This window comes from Bos indicus x Bos taurus, chromosome X (genome assembly GCF_003369695.1).
Source record: "Bos indicus x Bos taurus breed Angus x Brahman F1 hybrid chromosome X, Bos_hybrid_MaternalHap_v2.0, whole genome shotgun sequence".
In the NCBI taxonomy this organism is placed as follows: Eukaryota; Metazoa; Chordata; class Mammalia; order Artiodactyla; family Bovidae; genus Bos; species Bos indicus x Bos taurus.
Genome location: NC_040105.1, coordinates 14,296,616 through 14,319,028, shown reverse-complemented (window position 1 = coordinate 14,319,028; position 22,413 = coordinate 14,296,616). Strand labels below are relative to the sequence as shown.

Below are 22,413 nucleotides of genomic sequence, written 5' to 3'. Positions count from 1 at the left end.
TTCATACATGTTGTACACTTGGATGGTGGTCTTGGTGAGGAAAAGTGAGAAATGTGAATCATTTTAAGCAGATGCAAACGGAGACTTGAGATTGTGGCATTTGATATTATTTCAGTTTTATTTATCATTGATTAGACTTCTTTTACCCCTTTTTGATCCAAGGATTTTCAAAGTCAAAATTAATTTTATATCTGACACAGTGGATTTGTGATAGAGTCACAAATAATAAAAAATGGATTCAGTTGTGTTATATATTAAGCATAAGTGATGCATAACATTTTCCTACCTTTAGTTGCAGCCCTGTTTGAATTATTTTCTACTTTCATTTATTTTTCAACAATTTCATATGGAAAGCAAATTAAGAGGGTTAAAAAACCCAGACAGCCACTTAGAGTAACCTTCCAGGCAACTTTTATAACTTTGAGGACTGCTTTAATTTCAAACATTATAATGAGCATCTCCCAGCTAACAAAGCAATCTTAAAGAAGTCATTTGGAGCTTAGTTTGGGCTAAAGAAGTTTTTTCCCATAAAAGTAGCTGTCAGGAAGACAGCTATACTATGGGTAAAATATCTTTTTATGGACCAGTCTGGGAGCCTAATAGTCATTTAATCCTGTCTCTGGGGGGACTGTAGGTTCAGAGTTGATATCAGGCTGTTGGTTGGCCATAGTAACTATTTTCAATCTGCGAAAGAAAATTCTTCTAGGCATGATGGCTGCTGCCTAATGGCTAAGGCTTCTTGGGAGTAAGCCCCCATTAGTGAATCAACAAGGGTAGTCCATAATTTTAACAATGACCAGATGACTAAATGAGTACTTCAAAGCTAATGCATTTTGAAGCTTTTGTACCTTTAGCTCAGTGGTAAATGCCTTGGGAATAGATATTTCAACAACTTGAAAGATATTTTTTTTTTTTTTTGCAGTAAAAATAACTGGATTCTAGTGAAAAGAGATTATTAAGAAGGAAAAAACTCACTGTGCATTTGGCGCTCATCCACTTAAGTACCATCCTAAATATAGTGCATTACAAATGAGCAGCTGCCACAACCCTGCTTGCAGTTTAGTTGGAGACATAAGACGTAAACTTGTGAAACATAGAAACAAATGTGTGGACAGAATGTGAGTACACCCTCAGTGCTAGGAGCCCTGACAAACAGGACTTCTGCCATGAGAGAGTGTTCTAGATCTGTGCCATCCTTTATGGCATCCACTAGCCACACCAGGCTATGGAGCATTTGAAATTTAGCTAGAGTGGCCAAAGAACTGAATTTTAAATTTTGTTTAATTTTAATTGATTTAAATGTCAATAGCCACTTAATCTAGTGGCCACAGTATTACACAGCACAGGTAGGCCTTGAACACTTAAGAATTCAGAGTTTGCAGGGGAAATACTGTGGGTTAAAGTAAGAAGGGAAGATTGTCAAATGCTGGGAGACTTCATTGAAAGGAGGGGAGGCATATGTAGGCTGGAATGTCTAAGATCTGGCCATAAAATAGCGTGAGCAAAGCACAATGCTCCTGTAGGGAAGTGGAAGGAAATAAAGGAGATTGGTGCTAATTTGTGGAGGTCCTTGAGTATTAGTGTCAGGATTAGTCCTGAAGGCAACAGGGAATGAGTAAGAATAATGCCTATCAGCTGTGACATATCTTGCAAACACTGAACTCTTGCTAAAGCCTTTCCAATAGAAATGGGTGCTTTAGGAAAATGCAACTGGTGTGGAAAACAGAGGGATGAGAGGGAAGAAAAGACTCCAGGCAGGGCATAAATCTGCATCACAATCTTACCTTTGTTGACTGTGCTTTTCTTGGTCACCTCCCATAACTGACTCTCCTCACCTTCAACATCCTCTTGCCTGTAGTTGAAGTTAGTATTTAAGGTGAGGGTTTTGGACATTTTGGTGAGTCACTCAGTTTTCCTGGGTCTCTCCCATGTATTCATGTTGTTAAACTTTTGCTTGATTTTCTCCTGTTAATCTGTCTCATGTCAGTGTAACTCTTAGACCAGCCAGAAGATCTTAGAAGGGCAGATGAAAATGGCTTCCTTCTTAACAACATGATGTTGATTTGATGTGTTTTCTCTCTCTTTCAACTTCCCTGCAAGTTCTCTTTTAATGTTGCTCCTACAAATCCAAGTTGAAATACTACTTCTTAGATTAAGCCTTTCCCTGGCATAATTCCAGAATCATTGACTTAGGATCTCAGAGGTCTGGAAATTCGTATCTTATGGCATCTTGTATAATGCCTTGCCTATAGCAGGTGCTTTACGTATGTTGGAACTGAAAGGCATAGTGTGTATTTACTCTGTGAGGGGCTGATTGAGATTGAAAACATAGACGAAAATGGGAAGCTAGCATGACCTAAATATTAGAACTCAACAAAGCATGTGCAACAAAAAATAAAACTCCAAGCTATAGACTAATGTTGGTTATTAATAAAGTTGTAAAAACCTTAAATAAAATGTCAAAGTGTCTAATTTAACAGCATTTATGGGATAATCAGTCATGACTGGATAGTGTGTTTATCCTGGGAATTAAATTGTTTAATGCACCATATTGATCAAACAAAAGAGTGAACCCCTATATCACCACAAACACTCAATAGGCAGTGTATAGTATCTATACCCTAGTAGTCACAATCTCATAACAAACTTGAAACGGTACTTGAAATGAGAGAAAGAATATCTTTTACAAAACAGTACGTAACCATAAACTCAGTGGGGAAATAAAGATCTTCCTTGACTTATGCTGGGGTTATGCCCTGAGTATTGGAAGCTGAAAATGCTTTTAATACACCTAACCTATCGAACATCATAGTTTAGCCTTAAATGTGTTCAGAACACTTACATTAGCTTACAGTTGGAAAAACCATCTCACACAAAGCCTATCACATAATAAAGTGTTGAAAATCTCATTAAATTGTTACTGAACCAAACTTGGATCCACCTGCCTGATGCACAGCACAGCCAGTCTACTGACACCAGGTTGTGGTGAAGGATGGGACAGCATTTATTTGCAGGCCTCCAAGCAAGGAGAATGGGCAGCTTGTGCTCAAAAGACCCAAACTCCCTGGTGACTTTAGGCAAGGGTTTTTAAAGCCAACATTATGGGTGAGGGTCATAGGGTGCCTGATCAGCTCATGGACATTCTTCTGATTGGTTGGTGGTAAAGTAACAGGATGGTGTTTCGGGAATCTCAGTCATCAGTCTTCTGGTTCCAACCAGTCTGAGGTCTACGTGCTTTTGTGGTCAGCATGTACTCAACATCCTCCACTTAGTTTCTGCAGAACAGCTCAAAGATATGGATCAGATTGTTATCTGTACCCTTCAGGGGGAACTAGGAGTCCTGTGACTATTGTTTAAGCTATTATTACTTTCCTTGCTTGACTGCTTTCCGTTTCTGCATTTTCCACTTCTTTAATCATTAACTGGATCTTCTCTTTGAAATCTGAGGAAGGCCTAGGAGATGAAAGCTTTTTATACAAACAAACAGGGGACACAGAGGGGCTTGTACCCAGGAGGCCCTTTCAGAGTCCTGCTTGGTTTCACAATGTGTTTAATACTGTACTGAAAGTGAAAAACAATGGTTGTCCAGTTGCAGGATGGTTGTCAGTGTGTCAGTTGTTTCCCCTCTTGATGGTGTGGCTGACTGGAAGCTGTGACTGCTGCCACCCAGCATCATGAGAGGGTCATACTGCATATTGTAAGCCCAGGAAGAGATCAAAGTTCAAAAATTGAAATACAGTTTCTACTGAATGCACATTGCTTTTGTGCCATTTTAGAGTTGAAAAGTGGAAAGCTGAACCATGGTAATTTGGGTACCATCTGTGGTTGGGAGATTCCTATAAAAATCATAAATGAATAAAAGATGTACACTGTTGCAACTAATGAAGTAGGTAAAATGAAGCTGATGAATGCTGTCTGGGGAGTGAAGCTGGCGCTCTCCCACCTGTTTGTGGAAATATGAATCAATACAACTTTTTGGGAATTAACTAGATGGTCTCACAAACCATAAAAATATTCATTCCGTCTGGCTCAGACATTTACTTCTCAGAAATTCTCCTAAGAAAACCTGATATATTGACAAAGAAGTGAACAGGTATTCACTATACCATTAGTTAGAAGAATCAAAAATGACAATAATCCTAATGCCCCACAGTGGGGAAATAGTTGAGACCATTAAGAGGTATCCCTACAGTGGAGTATAATTAGTCATTAGAACTGTTTAAGGCTTTTGATGCTATGAGAATGCTCTTGTGTTGAATTAGAATGATACAAATTGTGTTTAAACATTCCCTCATGGTGTATAAAAATCTTTGTTTCTTGTTGGAAGGGTTATAACTTGTTTTTCTTTTTCTCTGGTTAAATTTCTGAGTTTAGAAATAGCTTCTGATGCATTTCCCAGAATTTAGATAGTTGTATGTTCTGACTATTCCAAATAAAAAAGAGGATGCAAAGAAGCTCATTATGAAAAGCAGCAATATGGTATTTTACAAAAGTTGTCTTTTTATTAAAAATTTTCTTTTATTCTTTTTGATGGGCTTCCCAGGTGGCACTAGTGGTAAAGAATCCCCCTGCCAATGCAGGATACGTAAGAGACATGGGTTTGATTCCTGAGTCAGGAAGATCCCCTGGAAAAGGAAATGGCAACCCACTCTGGTATTCTTGCCTGGAGAATCCCATGGACAGAGGAGTCTGGCATGCTATATCCATGGGGTCACAAAAAGTCCCATGTGGGTTTGATCCCTGAGTCGGACACAACTGAGTGTCTGAGCACACATTCTTTTTGATGGGACGCACATCCACAGGGTTGAAAAATCAAAAATGTATAATAAAATATGAAATCAGAAGTGGTTCTCACACCTCTGTCCCTCATCTGCCCAGTCTTTTCCTTCAAACCAAGCAAGGGCTTGTGTGCTCTCTGCACAGAAAGCCAAATTCTGACAGTAAGTATTTGCTGTGAGTTCAGTTCAGTTCAGTCGCTCAGTCGTGTCTGACTCTTTGCGACCCCATGAACCGCAGCACGCCAGGCCTCCCTGTCTATCACCAACCCCTGGAGTCCACCCAAATCCATGTCCATTGAGTCATTGATACCCTCCAACCATCTCATCCTCTATCGTCCCCTTCTCCTTCTGCCCTTAATCTTTCTCAGCATTAGGGTCTTTTCAAATGAGTCAGCTCTTCACATCAGGTGGCCAAAGTATTGGAGTTTCAGCTTCAACATCAGTCCTTCCAATGAATACCCAGCACTGATCTCCTTTAGGATGGACTGGTTGGATCTCCTTGCAGTCCAAGGCACTCTCAAGAGTCTTCTCCAATACCACAGTTCAAAAGCATCAATTTTTCGGCACTCAGCTTTCTTTATAGTCCAACTCTCACATCCATACATGACCATTGGAAAAACCATAGCCTTGACTAAAAGGACCTTTGTTGACAAAGTAATGTCTCTGCTTTTTAATGTGCTGTCTAGGTTGGTCATAACTTTCCTTCCAAGGAGTGAGCGTCTTTTAATTTCCTGGCTGCAGTCACCATCTGCAGTGATTTTGGAGCACCCCCCAAATAAAGTCTGACACTGTTTTCATTGTTTCCCCATCTATTTCCCATTAAGTGATGGGACCGGATGCCATAATCTTAGTTTTCTGAAGGTTGAGCTTTAAGCCAACTTTTTTACTCTCCTCTTTTACTTTCATCAAGAGGCTCTTTAGTTCCTCTTCACTTTCTGCCATAATGGTGGTGTCATCTGCATATCTGAGGTTATTGATATTTCTCCCGGCAGTCTTGACTCCAGCTTGTGCTTCTTCCAGCCCAGCGTTTCTCATGATGTACTCTGCATGTAAGTTAACTAAGCAGGGTGACAATATACAGCCTTGACATACTTCTTTTCCTATTTGGAACCAGTCTGTTGTTCCATGTCCAGTTCTAACTGTTGCTTCCTGACCTGCATACAGGTTTCTCAAGAGCAAGGGTTTATTGCAGGCGCCAGGAAAGGGAGTGGGAGACAAACCTCAGATCCTCTCCAACTTGGTCTTCCTTTTAAAAGGCAAGAACAAAGAGGCTGAGGTTAGGGCCTTTCCTAGTGCTCCAGTGCTTAGGACTCTGTGCTTTCACTATATGGGCTTTGGGTTCAATCCCTGGTTGAGAACTAAGATCCCACATGCCATTTGGTGTGGCCAAAAAAAAAAAAAAAATACTGGGGTTAATCATTGCCTTGTGACATTTGTTAATCACAGTTTCAGAAGTCAGGATGTCTAAGGTTTCTGAGTCTTTGGCCAGCTGATCTTGGGGAGGGGATGATCTGTTAGCTCATCTTGCCCTGGAGAAACAACCTGAGTGCTTTAAGGATGCTATCCACAGGAGCACTTGCAGTCCTCTGACTCTGGTTGATTAGCGTTCAGATAGCACAGGATTGAGCTCAAAAGGGATGAGAAAGGGAAAAAAGAATTTTTAAAAATGTTCTACCACTGTTAAGATTTATGTCTGCTTTATCTTTACTTATTTATTTTAAATTTTTTGGCCACACTGCTCAGCATGTGGGATCTTAGTTCCTCAACCAGGGATTGAACCTTCACCCTGTGCAGTGGAAGTGCAAAGTGTTAAACCACTCGACTGCCAGGGAATCCCTGGGAAAAAGAAGATTTTAATAGGTTAATCATAAACTCAGCAGGGGGATTCAGTTTTAGGGGGACTAGACATGTAAACACTAACTGACATGTAAACACTGATACTCTTTGTGTGTGTGTGTGTCCTTTCAGAGAATTTTTTTTAGCTCATGCTCATTGGAAGGGTGATTGGGAAAAAAATGTTTAATGAGGCTCATTAGGAGGGTGATAATGAACAGAAAGGTCAAGATGCTGATCAAAGAGAATGTGTGCAGCACTGATAATTTGCTGGTGTTTCTGAGGAGAGGAGAGTGGAGGTCAGGATAAAAACCTGGCTTCCATGGCACCACTGTCGTGGGCTATCATGACCAGCTTGTACTCATATGGCTTTCTCATTTTAACTGTCAGGTGAGGGGCAGAAGAAAGTTAGTCTCCTCCCACGTTCCCCAGTCTCTCCCTCCCTCCCCTGAACTGGACTCAGCTTGTGGAACTTGAGGGCTAGCTGCTTCTCAGATACCCAGAATCCCGGCAGCACAGGATGCCAGATCTGGAGGGCCCTGCCTTCCTGTCCTTTTTATTTTTCACATCACATACCAGAACCAAGGCCACCTGTTCGGTCATGGAGTAAAACTGACTCTCTGGACCTGTGTTCCTTCTGCTCCCCCAGAGGATCAGTGATTGAAAAGGCACAGCTGGTGCTGGGAGATGACTTTAAAGACAAGTGTCTGTTCTGTGAAGTCTGTTTCTTACTACCCATTGACTAGAGTGGAATGTGAGTTGATGTTGGGAATGATGTGATCCCCTGCATGGCTGCAGAGGGAGAGCAGGGAGAAGGTTATTCTGGTGGACAAGTGGAGGAAGGGATTTGGTTTGACTCATCAGAATTCTTTCCAAGTCTCTGCCACCATTTTTGTGGTCTTGGTCAAGATCATGAACTATTCTGGGCCCCCCTCTTTTTTTTTTACTTTATAGATCTGTAAATTATATACATCAAATTAAGGTTACTTTCAAATCTAGTAAGCTACAGGAGTCAGTACTTGACAAGGTGAGACATGTTTGAGGATTTCTTTATTCAGTAATTAGACCTCAGTGTTGGATCATTACAATTGTCAAGAATTAAGTGGTGACATTGGTGGTTTTGTACAGAGTAGGACCACATCCCAGGCACTCTTCTTCCAGTACTGAGAATGATATTTTTTTCTTTCCTTCACTGGGATATCTTTTTCACCAACACCTGGAATTCTTCGAAACTAACTTCTCCATCTCCATTCTTGTCTAGTTCTTCAAAAAGCTCATCGAGGGTGCTTGGACCCTGGTTTTAGACAAAAAAGAGGGAATATAAAAGGGGGAGAAACAAATCAGTTACTGCTGCACATTAAATTAGACACCACATCTGTGTTCCAAGAAGGCAACTGAGTTTTCAGTCACATGTTACTGACAGTGAGAGATGAAAAAAAAAAAAACTTTAGTTGTAGCATTGCTTCATGTCACAGAGCTGACTACCACCCCCATTTAAAAAAAAAACAACCAACTATATCACATTTATTATTTTGAAATTAATAATGTATATTTTAAAATATTTGGTTTCCTTTGTAATCTAAATCATTCTTTTGAGAAGTCCCAGGGCTTCACTTGGCTGCTGAGGGGCCCTGCTCTAAGGTTTCCCTGGGAGCTAGGTCAGCATCCAGCTCCAGGGCTGAGCCAGCATATGACCAGGGGCTTGCTGTGGGCCAGCTCTATGACAAAGCTTTTCCTTAGCCTGTGTAATTCTCCCAGCTGCCTTGTAGGGGAGATCCACATTACGGATGGGGAAACAGGCTTTGAGACAACTTGCCCAGGGCTCCCAGCTGGTAAGAAGGGGATTGGGGTTCAAACATTGACTCTAGAGCTCAACCCCTTGATTAGCAACCATCCCATTTTTTCCCCCAAATCGTGTGTTGCAGCCCACTTCTACGCAAGGTGACTTTGGCTCAGTGGTTCTTACACCAGGTAGGCAGGCTTGCTGACCTTAGTAAACCCAAGGTGATTGGTGGTCTTACTCCCAGAGCTTCCAGTTCACTAGGCTTGGAGTCAGATCTGAGAATCTATATTTCCAACAAGTTCCTGGGCAGTGCTGATGCTGAGAACCAACCACTCAGAGAACCACTGCTTGTTATCAAAACATCAGATCGTGTTCAGCCCGACTCCCTTTCGTCTCCTGGTATTGCTGTAGTGACTTAAGCAGACTTAATTTTGTCTTTGCTGTAGGGGTGGAAAAATTTCCCTCCTTCCCTTCTGGGTTCTTTGGCTGGTCTATTGATTAAATTGACACAGACAGATTAACAGGAGAAAAACAAGTTTAATTATATAATGTATGGGGTACCCATAAAAATTTGAGACCCAAAGGGCAACCAGGTAACTGAGGCTTATATAACATCCTGAGCTAAGGATACAAAGGGAAGGAAGGCCATTCATAGGAAGGCAGAGATGTTTGGAAAACAAAAGTTTAGCCTGTTATACATTTCTAAGGAAAAAAGGAATCTATAGCAAGAGCTCTCTTCCTGGGACAGGCTCCCCTTTCCAATGTAAATTTAGGCAGTTGAGTGGGAGGTAAAGAGCTTTCCCTGAATCTTCTGGGTTTTGATTCCTTTTAGTTCAAAATAATCTCCATGCTTAAGTGGCATATTTCGGGGAGACTTGTTCTGAGCCCCTTCACTACCATAAAACTCTAATCGCAAAGCCATTACAACTCTGAATTTAAGGTAAGGAGTCTCTTTGGCAAAATGGTATCCAGGAAACCTATTGAAATAGCAGTTTAGTTTGTAAGTCAGCTTCAAAAACCTTTTTTGAATTCTGGTAGAAAACACATAACATTCCCCAGCTTAACTATTTTTAAGTATACAGTTCAGTAATGTTAAGTGTGTTCACATTGTTGTGCAGCAAATCTCTACATCAAGGTATGTTTTAACCCCTAAGATTCCTACAAAGACATTTGACACTTAAGCTATGCTCACAAGACCGAACTGTAAGCTATTCAACACCTGTTTTACAAAAAGTCTGTATGGAAATACAATCAGTACATGACTTCATATGTAGATTTCTCACAACTTACCACTAGTCATTCTACCTTTATCCAAATTAGAAAAGTCATATGTGCTTTTTATAGGAAATACATAAAATATAGAAAAATGCAGAAAAGTTCACCAATCTTACCTTTAAAAACAACTTGACTAGATTGCCTAGGCTTTCCTATCAGATTATTGTTTTTCTTCTTTTTCTTAATTTTTTTATTATTCCTATTATTATTTTTATTCCTTTTGGAAAAATTTAAGAGTTTTTTTAAAAGTTAAATCTTTCTCAGAAATGTTGGTTTTTAATTAGAAAGTCTCTTGTTCTGCTAGTGCCTTTAACTTTTTAAAAGTTATTTCACATTTTAACTGTAAGAAAATTGATTATAAGGTCATCAAATTCAGCTACTTCGCTTTTTAGTACTAGAAACAGAAACCTCAACAACTAAAACTAGAAACCTCACATGTCGTCTTATTGGCAAAAGGGACATTTCTGGTTAAAATACGAGAACCAGATTCTCAAGTTAGAGCTAAATAGGGACCAAGTCAAATGTAACAGTTAGTTGCACAGTTGCTTCCATTTTGAAGATGATTTTTAGTTCCAAGGGAAAGAAAGGGTATAGGAGCAAAGAGAATCAGTTTTTCCCTGTTTCTTATTGCCTCTAGATGCGTTTTGATTTTGACAACTCTGGGATGGTTTTGATGAGAAACTTTATGGCTGGGGAAATGTAATCCTTTCCTGAAAGTTGTTTAGAAATGTATTGTTGCTCATTAACACAAACTTAGGTGCTTAACACAAATGTAAATGCTTTTGAAATAGAAATGGGTGTCGCAGGAGGGCAATTTATCAGCATGAAGCCGGTTTCCTTAACAGATTGCCAACTAAGTGTTGGTCTAGTTGAGAGATCCTACCTATAACAGAGAAGCACATCCAAGTCCAACTTCTATAATTGTACAGGTCTCTTTGTTTTCCTAAAGCCTGACACAGAGGTGCCGAACCCAGACTGAAGGACTTAGTATGTTTGCTTGGCAACCTGGGGGTCTTCCAAACCTATCTTGGTAAAAGTACAATCGTGGCTTCTGTTTACTATGACTGGGCACCTCGGGAATTGTGTGTCAAGGCTGGGGGTGACAGATGGCAGAGCCCGTTCTTTCTAGGAGCTTGCCGTCTGAAATGTAGCCTGCCCCAGAGGAGGAAGGCACGCATTCAAGTGTCCTCTCTCAGGTGATGCCCACACCTCGGCTGCTGGGTGCTCTGCTCCAAATGGAGCTCTGATCAGTGTCATCGAGGACCTTAGCCTCTCCCTGAGTCCTCTCTTCTCCCTGCCCTTCCCACGATCCCTGCCCTGTCAGTGGACTCTGCGGTGGTGCACTCACCTTCAGCAAACTGGGGAATTCCGTCTGAAGCAGTAGCTTCAGCTCCTCCTTGGACAGTTGGTTTGGATCACCTTCTTTGGCTGCATATTTTTCGAAAATGCCCTTCAGTTCTTCTGGAGACTTTTTGGCACTCATTTTGGTGTCCTGTAAGTTGGGAAAACAATGAATTTACCAGAAAGCCAGAGTACTTCATACTGATGATAGCCAGCAGGAGTTGAGTGCTTTTGGGCAACGTGAGAGAGAACAAAAGGGGAGGGGAGGAGATAAAAAGGAAGAGGAGGAAGAGAGAGGAGGGTAGGAACTGTGGAAATGGCAATGTACCAGTGATTGCTAATGAATGTGTTTTTAAAATAATCATCTTAGATAGTATGTGAAATGTCTGTTCTTAGAGTACATCTGTTAGAAGATAGGCTTTGAAGTCAAATACATCTGTTAGAAGATAGGCTTTGAAGTCAAATACTTTTACTAGTAATTATGACATTCTTCACTTGTACCTGATCTGCACACTGTAGGCTGTGGTCTTGAAGAAACCTGACCACAGCTTCTAGCCTCTTAAGTTACTGGTAATATCTTTAGATGGCACAAATCCACTTTTTCTCTAGACCATGGTCTTTCACACCATTCTGAAAGGAAGCAGAAAGAGCTACAGGTAGTACTAAAAGCACACTTACCTGGCCGTTCAGCAGTGAGGCAGCTAGAAGAACCAAATAGGAGTGTGAGGAGCTGAACCGGATCCTGTGACTTTTATAGTCTTAACAGACACACCACCCTGATTGTGAAATTTTCCTTTTGTTTGCCATTTAAGGGTAATTATTAATGGTTTTTGAAACCCAATCTTAAGACTGCATGAACTTCATAATTAAGGTCAAGATCCAATAAAGGGCCACCTCGATGGTTACTTAATGGTTCAGAGTCCCAAGAGTACGCTTGGATTCTTTACTCCTTAGATTATATTTTCTCTCCAAAGTGGAATTAGGATATTTTCTCACTGTTCATATTTCAGAAAGCTCAAATATGAAGGGTTGGGTTTTTTTAATTTAGTTTCCTATTTAGTTTTGAAAAAAATAATTTTCTGCACATCAAGAAAAAAATTTTGAAATAAAAGATCAAATACTAAATAGTTTTAAAAATTTATGTGTAGCCTTTAAAGTCTCTTTGTGCATATTAGGTGCCTAAATTATTTATTATTTATTTATTTATTACAAAGTTTATTCTTAAATATAATAGTTTCCAAGACAGCACTTCATTCTAGCTATAGATGGCAACAGATATTATGGCAAGGAATCCACATGTTTACACAGAAATGGAACTAAGGGTCATCATTGCCTCAGACACAAGGGACAGCTTACTTTTTTCCAGATTTCTTAATTCTGGAACCCATGACCAGGGAGCCTTTCCCCGAGGCCTTAGCTTTCAGCTCTTATTTTTAGTTTCTTCTACCCTACCTTCTGTTTCTGTTTGAAGCCTTATCTCGTCCATCTCCTTGTCTTGCTTCTTGGGCTGCTTCAGGGGCTTCTTGCCTCCTTTGGGGCTCTGACATGGCACCTGCCGCCCCTTCCCCGGACTCTGCTACCCGAAGCGGCTTAAATTTTTAAATAATAATGAATAAAGTATCATCAAGAAGCAGATTTAAGAAGTGGGGGTGGGAGGAAGATACACAATAATTTGTGATTTCATTTGGCAAAGCAATATTGCCGAGTAGCATGGTCTTTTTTTCAACTTTTTCATTATTTGTTGTTCCCATATGTGCTTTTAATTTCTTCATTGTTTTTCCTTGCCAAATCTATTTTGTTAATCATTCTAAAAACTTGTGAAAACAGTTGACTTACTTTTATTCAATTGGAATTACTTAAAACTTTTGGAACTGCCAGGATTTAAAATTGGAGACTAATTTTATTTCTCTTGGAAAGAGTTTCATGAAAGAATTAGGACATTTCCCGGGAACATTATTCCAATACTGATTGTAACTCACAAGAAGGGGTTCCAGATCAACTTTAAAAGCACTTACAAGCATTTAAATACTTGTATACATCCATACTTTTATGGACCTTTTCTATTTTTAATTTATTTTCCTCTGACCCTTTGTTATATTATGTACAGATTCAGGATTGAAATATTGCACTATATTTCTCTCTGCGCTTTTCAGTTCTAAAATTCTAAGGCCTTACTTACCTTGAAGAACAAATGTGAAATCTTATGTATAGAATTTCTTGAAAGCTCCCACCAATCCTGAGCCTTGATCATTCCATGTATTTTAGCTGTCTTGTGTATGTTATTCTAGCCTTTATTACAGATTATTTGACTATGATATGCATCAGTGGGGTCCCCTGTGGCTCAGATGGTAAAGCATCTGCCTGCAATGCAGGAGACGTGGGTTCGATGCCTGGGTTGGGAGGATCCCCTGGAGAAAGGCATGGCAACCTACTCCAGTATTCTTGGCAGGAGAATTCCATGGACAGGAGAGCCTGGTGGACTACAGACATGGGGTTGCAGAGTTGGACATGACTGAGCAACTGAGACACTTCCATGCATAGTACTGACTGTGTGTTAACTCACTTCTTAAAGACAGGCATTTTGCTTTTACTTGTAAAATATAAAAAAATAGTGTTCTGATTTTGGTAATGTATTTTAATCAAGATTTTAGAGAATTTCTCAGGTTTTTATACTTACGCTCTGTTTTACCTGGGAGGAAGGAGGCTTTTGTTGAATGGTTATGAAAAGAAATATGTTTTTCATATAACACATTTTTTTTTAAAGATTCAAATCTACAGAAAATTTTTAGGAAAAGTCAATGAATACCAACCCAACTTTCGCTCAGATTTACTAGTTACTAACATTTCCACATTTGCTTTCTTTTTCTATGGACAACCCTTCCCGCCTCAACCATTTGAGAATCAGTTACAGACATCCAGACAGCCACTAAATACCTCAGCATCTTATTTACTAAGGGCAAAGACATCCTCCTGCACAACCAAAGTGCCATTCGTTGTCACAGCCTGTATTCACATCTCATCATTGGTTGATACAGCATCTTAAATCATCTGTTCTCTCAAATTAGCACTTGTGAGCTAAAATCAACATGGTAATTGTTTTATTTCTTGAGTCTATATTGAAGAAATGATTTTTTAAAATATTTACTTCATTCCCCTTGTGGCATGTGGGATCTTTTCCTTGTGGCGCGTGGGATCTGTTTCCCTGACTAGGGATCAAACCCGGGCCCTCTGCATTGGGAGCACAGAGTCTTAGCCCCTGGACCACCAGGGACATCCCAAAGAAATGATTTTAATAATTATATATGATCTTAATAACAGTATATCTATATGATTTTAACAAGTATATATTGTATGACATAATACATATTATCTATAACACATGACATATTGTATATATGACACGTGTGTGAGCATGTGTGTATATAAAACTAACTCTAAGAAAAACATTTGAAACAGTATTGGTTAACAGTCTTTTAGGCTTCCTATCTCTAGTTTCAAGGGAGAACCTCTGATTAAAGCAGGCCCAGTGCTGCTTGTTGTCAGAAGTTAGGCTTGTAGTAAACGCTAACGGAGGGCTTGGCTTCTCTGGTGGCTCAGTGGTAAAGAATCCTCCTGCCAATGCAGGAGATGTGGGTTTGATCCCTGGGTTGAGAAGATTCCTTAGAGAAGGAAATGGCAACCCACTCCAGTGTTCTTCCTGGAAAATCCCATGGACAGAGGAGCCTGGGGGCTATAGTTCATAGGGTCGCAAAAGAGTCAGACGCGGCTTAGCAACTGAACAACCACAGCAAACGCTCACAGAACTGGAAAAACACCCCATTGATCCTCTTGTATTGTTACTTGCTCACCTCTGCCAGTGACCTCTCTTGTCTCTTATTTTTCTCTTCACCTGTAGACTCAAGCATGGGGGTAAACCTGAAGTGGGAAACATGAAATCCACCAATAGATATTCTTATGAAACATTAACTAAAAATATATGGAGATGGGCGATAAATACAGGGTGTGTTCAAAAGAGTGCATTTTTAAACCAGAGAAAGTGGAAAAAATGACAGGCACAAGATGGGTAATGGAAAAATGGAGAGGCAAAGGTTATTTCACCTGACTGTTCAATTGCTTGATCTTTGGACAGACTTCAGTTTTTCCTAGGAAAGCTGAGAGTAACTTACTTTACAAGCTCGGGCTACCACAGGCTTTGGTGGCCAGGTTACTCTACTCAAAGGCCACAACAGCAGTGCCTCAGAAAGCGCCTCTGGGCCCCGCATAGCAAAATGGGTATGAAGTGCTGTCTCTGGGTTCCTGTTTTCTTTGATGCTGAGGTCTGGAAGAAATCCCGACTTCCAAAGCACTGCTGTCCATAAAAGGGAGCCCTCTACCCACCTCCATGATGGTGTTCACCTTCCACTTCTAGCCTTTGCCCTGGGTTCCTCCTAACCCATGACTATTGAAGGCTGCTTTTTTTTTTTTTTAATTGGGCTTCTCTGGTGGCTCAACTGGTAAAGAACCCGGCTGCAATGCAGGAGACCTGGGTTCTATCTCTGGGTTGGGAAGATTCCCTGGAGAAGGGAACAGCTTACCCAATCCAGTATTCTGGCCTAGAGAATTCCATGGACCGTAGAGTCCATGGGGTTGCAAAGAGTCAGACATGATTGAGCGACTTTCACTTTTTTTTAATTAAAAAAATTATTTATTTAGTTTATTTTTGGTTCTACTGAATCTTTGTTGCTGCACGGGCTTTTCTGTAATTGCGATGAGTGGGGGGCTACTCTCTAGCTGTGGTGCTCAAACATCTCATTGCAGTGGCTTTTCTTGTTGTTGAGCACGGGCTCTAGGCTTGTGGGCTTCAGTAGTTGTGGCTCTAGAGCACAGGCTCAGTAGTTGTGTCACATGGGCTTAGTTGCTCCACGGCATGTAGGATCTTCCTGGACCAGGGATTGAACCCGTGTCTCATGCATTGGCAGGTGGATTCTTTACCACTGAGCCACCAGGGAAGCTGCCTCCACACATGACCTGTTAGCTCCAGAAGTTCTACAGCATCCCTGTGAAGTGGATGCTCATGTATGGAGATGGGCAAGGACCCAGTCAAGGTCGCACATCACTGGGAACTGGCAGAGTTGGAATTCAAGTCTGAGGTCAGGCTGCACTCTCAGCCACCATGTCACCTGCCTGGTCCCAGGAGTAGGTTTCTGTGAGGAGAGCTGATCAACAATGTTAGTGTGAGGCCCAGAGGTAGGACTTAGACTTGTGTCATAATCACACCTGGAAGGTATGAGTCTTCTTTTCCTGGTGTAAATAACATAGACCTTCTTTACTGATGGAAAAAACCAGATTTCAAAAGCTGGAAAATATGTACATATTTCTAAGACTGCTCAATACTTTGACCATTGAAGATTCCATCCTCACGCTGCCCTGAGGCTGCGGGGCAGTGCTGGCCCTGTATCATGTGTATCAGGTGAGAGCTGGGCTTGGGTGCAGTGTGCCTCAGCCTCAGAGCAGGCCACTGCCCCTCCCCTTCTGTCTGCAACTTGGTCTCAGAGACTCTCTACTCCATGTAGGCTCACTGACCAGTCCGTGGGCCTCCTCTGTTAATTTTTAATTAAAATCCAGGGAGATTTAATGATGGAGTGCTTGATCCGAACCTGACACTGTGCTGAACTCTGGTGGAGCTAAAGAAGATCTACTCCTTGTGTGTGAGAACATCATACTTTAGTTTCTGAGAGGAGATGCATATATGAAATGATTGAAGAGGTTAAAGTTGTATACAGTAAAGGACTATGTTAGATTCCTATCACTGCTGTAACAGATTACCACCAATGTAGTGACAACTTTACTTTTTTTTACAGGTCTGGAGCTCAGAAGTGGGTTGGTAGAGTTGCATTTCTTCTGGTGGCTCTAGGGGAAAATCTATTTCTTTGTCTTTTCCAGCGTCTAGAGACTGCCTGCTCATGGCCCTTTCCTCCATTTTTAAAGCCAGCCACGTGGCCTCTTCCAACCTCCCTCTCTCCCTTTCACTCTGACCTGTTTTATTGTTACATCTCCATCTCTGATTCTGACCCTCCTGCTTCCTCTTATGAAGACCCTGTAGTTACATTGGGCCTACCCAGATAACCCCAGATAGTCTTCCCATCTCAAAAGCCTTAATTTAAGCAGGCTTGCAAAGTCCCTTTTGCCATGGAAGGCAACATATTCATAGTTTCTGGGGACATGGACTTGGATGTCTTTGGGAAGCCATTATTCAGCCTACCACTTACTTGAAATGAATTAACAATGTGTAGGTCATTTCTCTGATAGGGTGAGCACAACATTGGTATTAAGTATGGTGTGATAAGGAGAACTGGAGGGTGCCCCTAAAGCAGGAGCCCATGTGGGATGGTGGGGAGAAGTCATCTCAGGGAAAGTAGTGAAGAGGCAATATGTACATAGTGGAGTTGTGGGGAGGGAAGCAGAGGTGCCATTGGCTATGGACTTGTCCAAGCTGAGGTAGAAACCACTGCTGCTACTGCTACTGCTAAGTCGCTTCAGTCGTGTCCGACTCTGTGCGACCCCAGAGACGGCAGCCCACCAGGCTTCCCCATTCCTGGGATTCTCCAGGCAAGAACACTGGAGTGGGTTGCCATTTCCTTCTCCAATGCATGGAGTGAAAATTGAAAGTGAAGTCGTCAGTCGTGTCTGACTCTAGCGACCCCATGGACTTCAGCCTACCAGGCTCCTCCATCCATGGGATTTTCCAAGCAAAAGTACTGGAGTGGGGTGCCATTGCCTTCTCCACAGGTTAGAATATGTAGGAAGAGCATAGATGGTTCCTGAATGAGGTGGAACCTGAGTGTCACATGGGAGGATTTATATTTGATCTGCAATGATGGAGGCTGTTTTAGCTGGCTAGCTACTGGAGACAATCTGCTGGGAGATAGCCTCCCTGAGTGTCCCCAATGAAATGTCCAGAGGCCAGGGACATGGGAGAAGCTGGGCTTATCAGGGATCTGTCAGGTAGGTCAGAAAGCTTGCACTCTTTCTCACACTGCCATTTAAGAATTCCATCTTTGGGAATTCCTTGGCAGTCCAGTGATTAGGACTCTGTGCTTTCACTGCTGAGGGCCTGGGTTCAATCCCTGGTTGGGGAACTAAGATCCACAAGCCATGCAGTGTGGCCAAAAAAAAAAAAGGAATTTCAGTTTTGATAAGGGAGGCTAACTTCCCTAGACTTTCTTGTGTAAGGCACCTAGGGCTCCTGAAGTCTTAAAACCATTACACTTTTATCGTGGGCTGCAGAAACTTTGGTAAAGGTTAATTAGGGCCATGTTTATCCTTACATGACACTTTTACATCTCCTAAAGCTTTATCAACACCAATATTCGTTACTTATTGATCCTTTTTTATTTTTCTTCTGGTCTATGGCTCCGTTCCAAGAAAGGATGGAGCTATAGTGGAGATCACGTGACAGCTTGTATTTAGGCACGCTCAGAATGGGCAAAGGCGACCCTTTTTGCAACGGTAGAGACCTTTCCTCTTAGATGCAAAATCTAGGGTATTTTGGAAATGTTGGGGATTAAAACTAAATGATTTCTGAGATCCTTTTCTTTAACCACTCCAGTAATGATAAAAGATATGTTTTGAAACTGTGATGTTCTCCTATTTCTCAGGCTTTTTGTGGAAGGACTGCCAGGAACACAGATGGTTTCCTTAATTTTGTTGCTGAATCAGGTCACCTGTAACCTGAGAGGCAGTCTTATTGTCATCTTTAGATCTGGTAGGATGGCCTGACAACTTTGCAAGGCAGATGGTTGGGCCAGGCGTGGCCAGAAGTGCCCTGTGTTCTCTGCCTTCCCCAGCTGTCCCCTTCTGGTGTGTTTGTGTTCTCCCCAGCTGGTGCCTGGCCTGGACATTCTTCTACTGAGTGTGTGATGGGCATCCACTGGATGAGGCCTCCCGTCGGTTCTTGCTCTGCTTTTCTTCTTTCAGTGCTGTTCAGAGCATCATTCAGAGTTGGAAAGCTACTTCCATCTGCTCCCCCATCTTTTCTCTAACATTTTCTTGGCCTCTCTGATGGTTTCTATGGTAGCATATTTTAATTGGAGGGTCACCATGGCAGTTACACCTTGGGATTTCTTTCTGTGCTATCATTTCAGGAGAAGGTCTTACTTATTGCTATGAAAACAGTGGGGATAATGTGAACAAATACCCTAGTGGAAGGAAGGCCTACATGATATATTTCACCATTTGGGCCTTCAATTTGTATTTTTGTTAAAGTAATGCTGTGTTCAAAGTTGAAAGAGCCAACAATTGCAAAAAGTCTATAATGAAAAAATCCAGTAATCTTCACCTTCTCTCTACCACCCTCAACTCTTATAGCTGTTTCTCTTGATATTTACCTTCATGTATCTAAATAATATTCTTATATTGCTCTTTCAGGAATTTCCAGACTTCCCCCTATGTTGGAGGAATATTTAAGACCCTTAGGCAGCCCTGTGCCCACTACATTTAGCTTTTGGAAATACCTCTTTGGGAAGTGTTTTCTGGCCTTGTGTTTGTCAGATTCATCCCAAGTAAGTAAGCAGTAAGGCAGGATTCGTATTCTTAGTTGGCTCATTTGACTCCATTCTCAGTGATTTATACCAGAACAGTCCTTGAATTCCAAGCATGCTAATAATAACTGAAAAAGCCACTCTTCCTGAGTGGAAAAACCCAGTACAGTAAGTAAGGGTGACTTGAAGCATCACATTACACTTACAAGAAGAAACCAGGGGAGTTTATTGCTGTAGTCTTCCTAAAGGGTTCAGATTGTCTTCAACTGAAGTGGAAATTGAAGCTGTGAATCAGTCTAGGACTTCTTATGAGTCTGTGGCAGGTAGTATAGTCTTATCTGCTCTTTTGTAGAAAATACCCAAAGGGCTGGGCATTTATTAACAGTTCAGCTTTCTGAACTGGAAGCTAATGCCCTCTCTCACCTCACTCCCATAATACTTAATCTAGCTGTAATTAGCTGACCCAGGAAGATAGGAAAGACATGCCAAGGCCAAGAGCACTTCAGAACTGAGCACTTCGTCTGCCAAGGCAGGTAGTCAGGTTTTCTTCTCCACCCCTTCCCCGCAATGACTCTTACAGTATACTGGGGCCACAGGGTTCAGGTGGCTCAGAAAGTCCTGGGACATTGATAAGATCAGACAGGTTCTTGGAAAATTCCAGTTGTCAAGGTTTCCTGTAGAGCACTAGGTGGTATAGAAAAAAAACAAGGACAGAAAGGTTTTATGAGAGGAAACTTGAGCAATTCCATTAGAACAGGTTAAATCACCCAACTATAGTCTCTTTTAACAACTTTTAAAAGGTGAAGTAAAACCATGAGATTGTAGTGAACAGAACTGAGAAAATAGACCAATGACGAACCAGAACAGGCTTTTCATAAAAATCACGTGTTTCTGCATTTCTGTGAATTAATCCTAAAGATAAATCTGAAATTATTTGTTCTGAGTTCATTCAGTCCTCTGTGCATCCATTCAGTGCACACCAGCTGCCAGCTCCATGTGTGCTAGGGGCTGGGAATGCAATGGTAAAAGCGAAAAGCAGCCCAGCTCTTAGAGATTCACAGTCTAGCACACAAAGCACTCTTCACACAAACTGAAGGGGACACGGTGACCGGGAACATGTTGCTAGAGGACCCCAATTAGGCTGTGACGCCTGGGAGGATCAGCTCCCGGGAAGCTCATATTGAACTAAGACCTTAAAGTTAAGGATGGATTAATTTAGGAAAAGAAAGTAGGAGAGTGAGAGATGTTCAAAGTCCTCCTGGTGGCAGGAAAGAAGATGCACTTGAACTGAAGGAGGGCTTGGTGACCAGCTCAGGGTGGGAGGGTAAAGTCATGGGAAGTGAGGCTGAAGGGCTCGGCTGGGCCACTACCACGTAGTCAAGGATTTCAAGCAGGAGAAATCCCATGACCACTCTGCCTGCAGTGTGCAGGATAGAGGGGGGGGAGGGGGTGTAAATGTGGGGTGTGGCTAGTTGGTGAGCTCTGGCCGCAGCCTGGGTGAAAGGCTATGGTAACGGGTGTAGTAGGAACTATAGATGGATGCAGGAAGTCTGGAGTGGCTAAGTGGATAGGACTCGATACGTTGGGTGTGAGGGATGAAGGAGAGGGAGATCCAGGGTGATGCTTAAGTTTCTGAGCTATGGGATATGCTAGAATAGATGATATATATTTTTAATAAAAGGAATCCTTCTAGAAGACTTCCCTGGAAGTCTAGTGGTTAAACACTCTGTGCTTCCACTACAGGAGACATGGGTTTGATTCCTGGTTGGGGATCTAAGATCCTGCATGCCGCAGCGCGGGCCAAAAAAAAAAAAATCCTTCTAAAGATTTTCTGTGGATAAGTACAGTCGGCCCTCCATGTCCATGGGTTTGGCATCTGCAGATACCAATAGCTGACTGTATTAATGCCATTTGCTTTTAGAAAATCTTTAGGAAATGGAGTGGGCAGCAGGAGAGGGTTATTATTATGAGGGACATGAAGACCAACGTGGAAGGTCCCAGAAGGCCAGAACTTGAAGTGTGAACATTGACCAAAACTGAGTTTGAATAATGACAGGAGGGAGGTCATGAAGATGCTCCCAATAAATTTTGTACCTGTGATTTGAATGAAAGATGAGAAGCAGAGACGAAAAGGCAGCATAACCGTGTTTGTATAGGAAAATTGGAAGAAACGATCGAATTTTATTTTTTAGGGAACATCCTTACTCGGTGAGCATCCCCTAAAAATAAAGCTTGAAATTTGGAAAATAATGTATTTGCAAGATCCAAAACTGGGCTTGTTTTGTTTTCTAAGGTGATTGATATGCCGGAGCACAACCCTGGCAATTTGGGAGGAACGATGAGGCTGGGAATAAGAAGAACTGTTTTCAAAACTGAAAATTCAATATTAAGTAAGTTTCTCAGATTATTTGTTTTCTAACTTGGCAGGCATCATTTGCACGGCTGTGCTGGGCCACAGCCCTCCTGGAGCTCTCCCGTTCCACCCCCTCATCCCTTCCCTGCCTCTGGCCTCCCCGCTTCTGCATCCCCATCCCTCTCCCTGGAAGGGTGGGTAGAGCACACGTGCCCGCCCCTTCTATTTCCTCTCCCCCACACCCTGGCCAGTGGGCTGCTTGTGTTTACCCACGCTCCTGGAGATGACCCTGCACCGGGGCGGTCCTGATTCCAGCTCAGTTCTGGTGAATCCACTGTTCTCTCCACTGCATGGAAACGGGCTCCCTGTTTAACTGTTTCATGTCTGACTGCTTTGAGCCACTAATTTCCGAACTTCTTGAGAAGGGGCAGTTATGTCTCAGAAGTCTGTTTCTCTGTTCCCTGAGTGGCTCCAGCATGGGACGAGGAAAATATGATGTGCCTCAGCATCTGATAGTTGCTGATCTTCTAT

General features: G+C 41.9%; 2 protein-coding genes across 6 annotated transcripts in view; one reads left to right on the top strand and one right to left on the bottom strand.

Annotated features, from left to right (window-relative positions):
- Positions 1-22,413, top strand: part of CTPS2 (CTP synthase 2) — a 110,078-nt gene that overhangs the window by 47,289 nt on the left and 40,376 nt on the right. For all 5 annotated transcript variants that reach the window (XM_027533499.1, XM_027533498.1, XM_027533500.1 and 2 more), the window contains one exon: positions 21,823-21,919. In XM_027533499.1, coding sequence (XP_027389300.1) covers positions 21,823-21,919 — 97 coding nt within the window. The remainder of the gene's footprint in view (positions 1-21,822; positions 21,920-22,413) is intronic.
- Positions 7,645-11,793, bottom strand: S100G (S100 calcium binding protein G). Its single transcript, XM_027533504.1, has 3 exons — positions 11,689-11,793; positions 11,018-11,161; positions 7,645-7,905 (listed from the first exon to the last, which is right to left on the bottom strand). Exons 2-3 carry the CDS (start codon positions 11,150-11,152, stop codon positions 7,801-7,803), a joined length of 240 nt encoding a protein of 79 aa, XP_027389305.1. The 5' UTR covers positions 11,153-11,161; positions 11,689-11,793; the 3' UTR covers positions 7,645-7,800.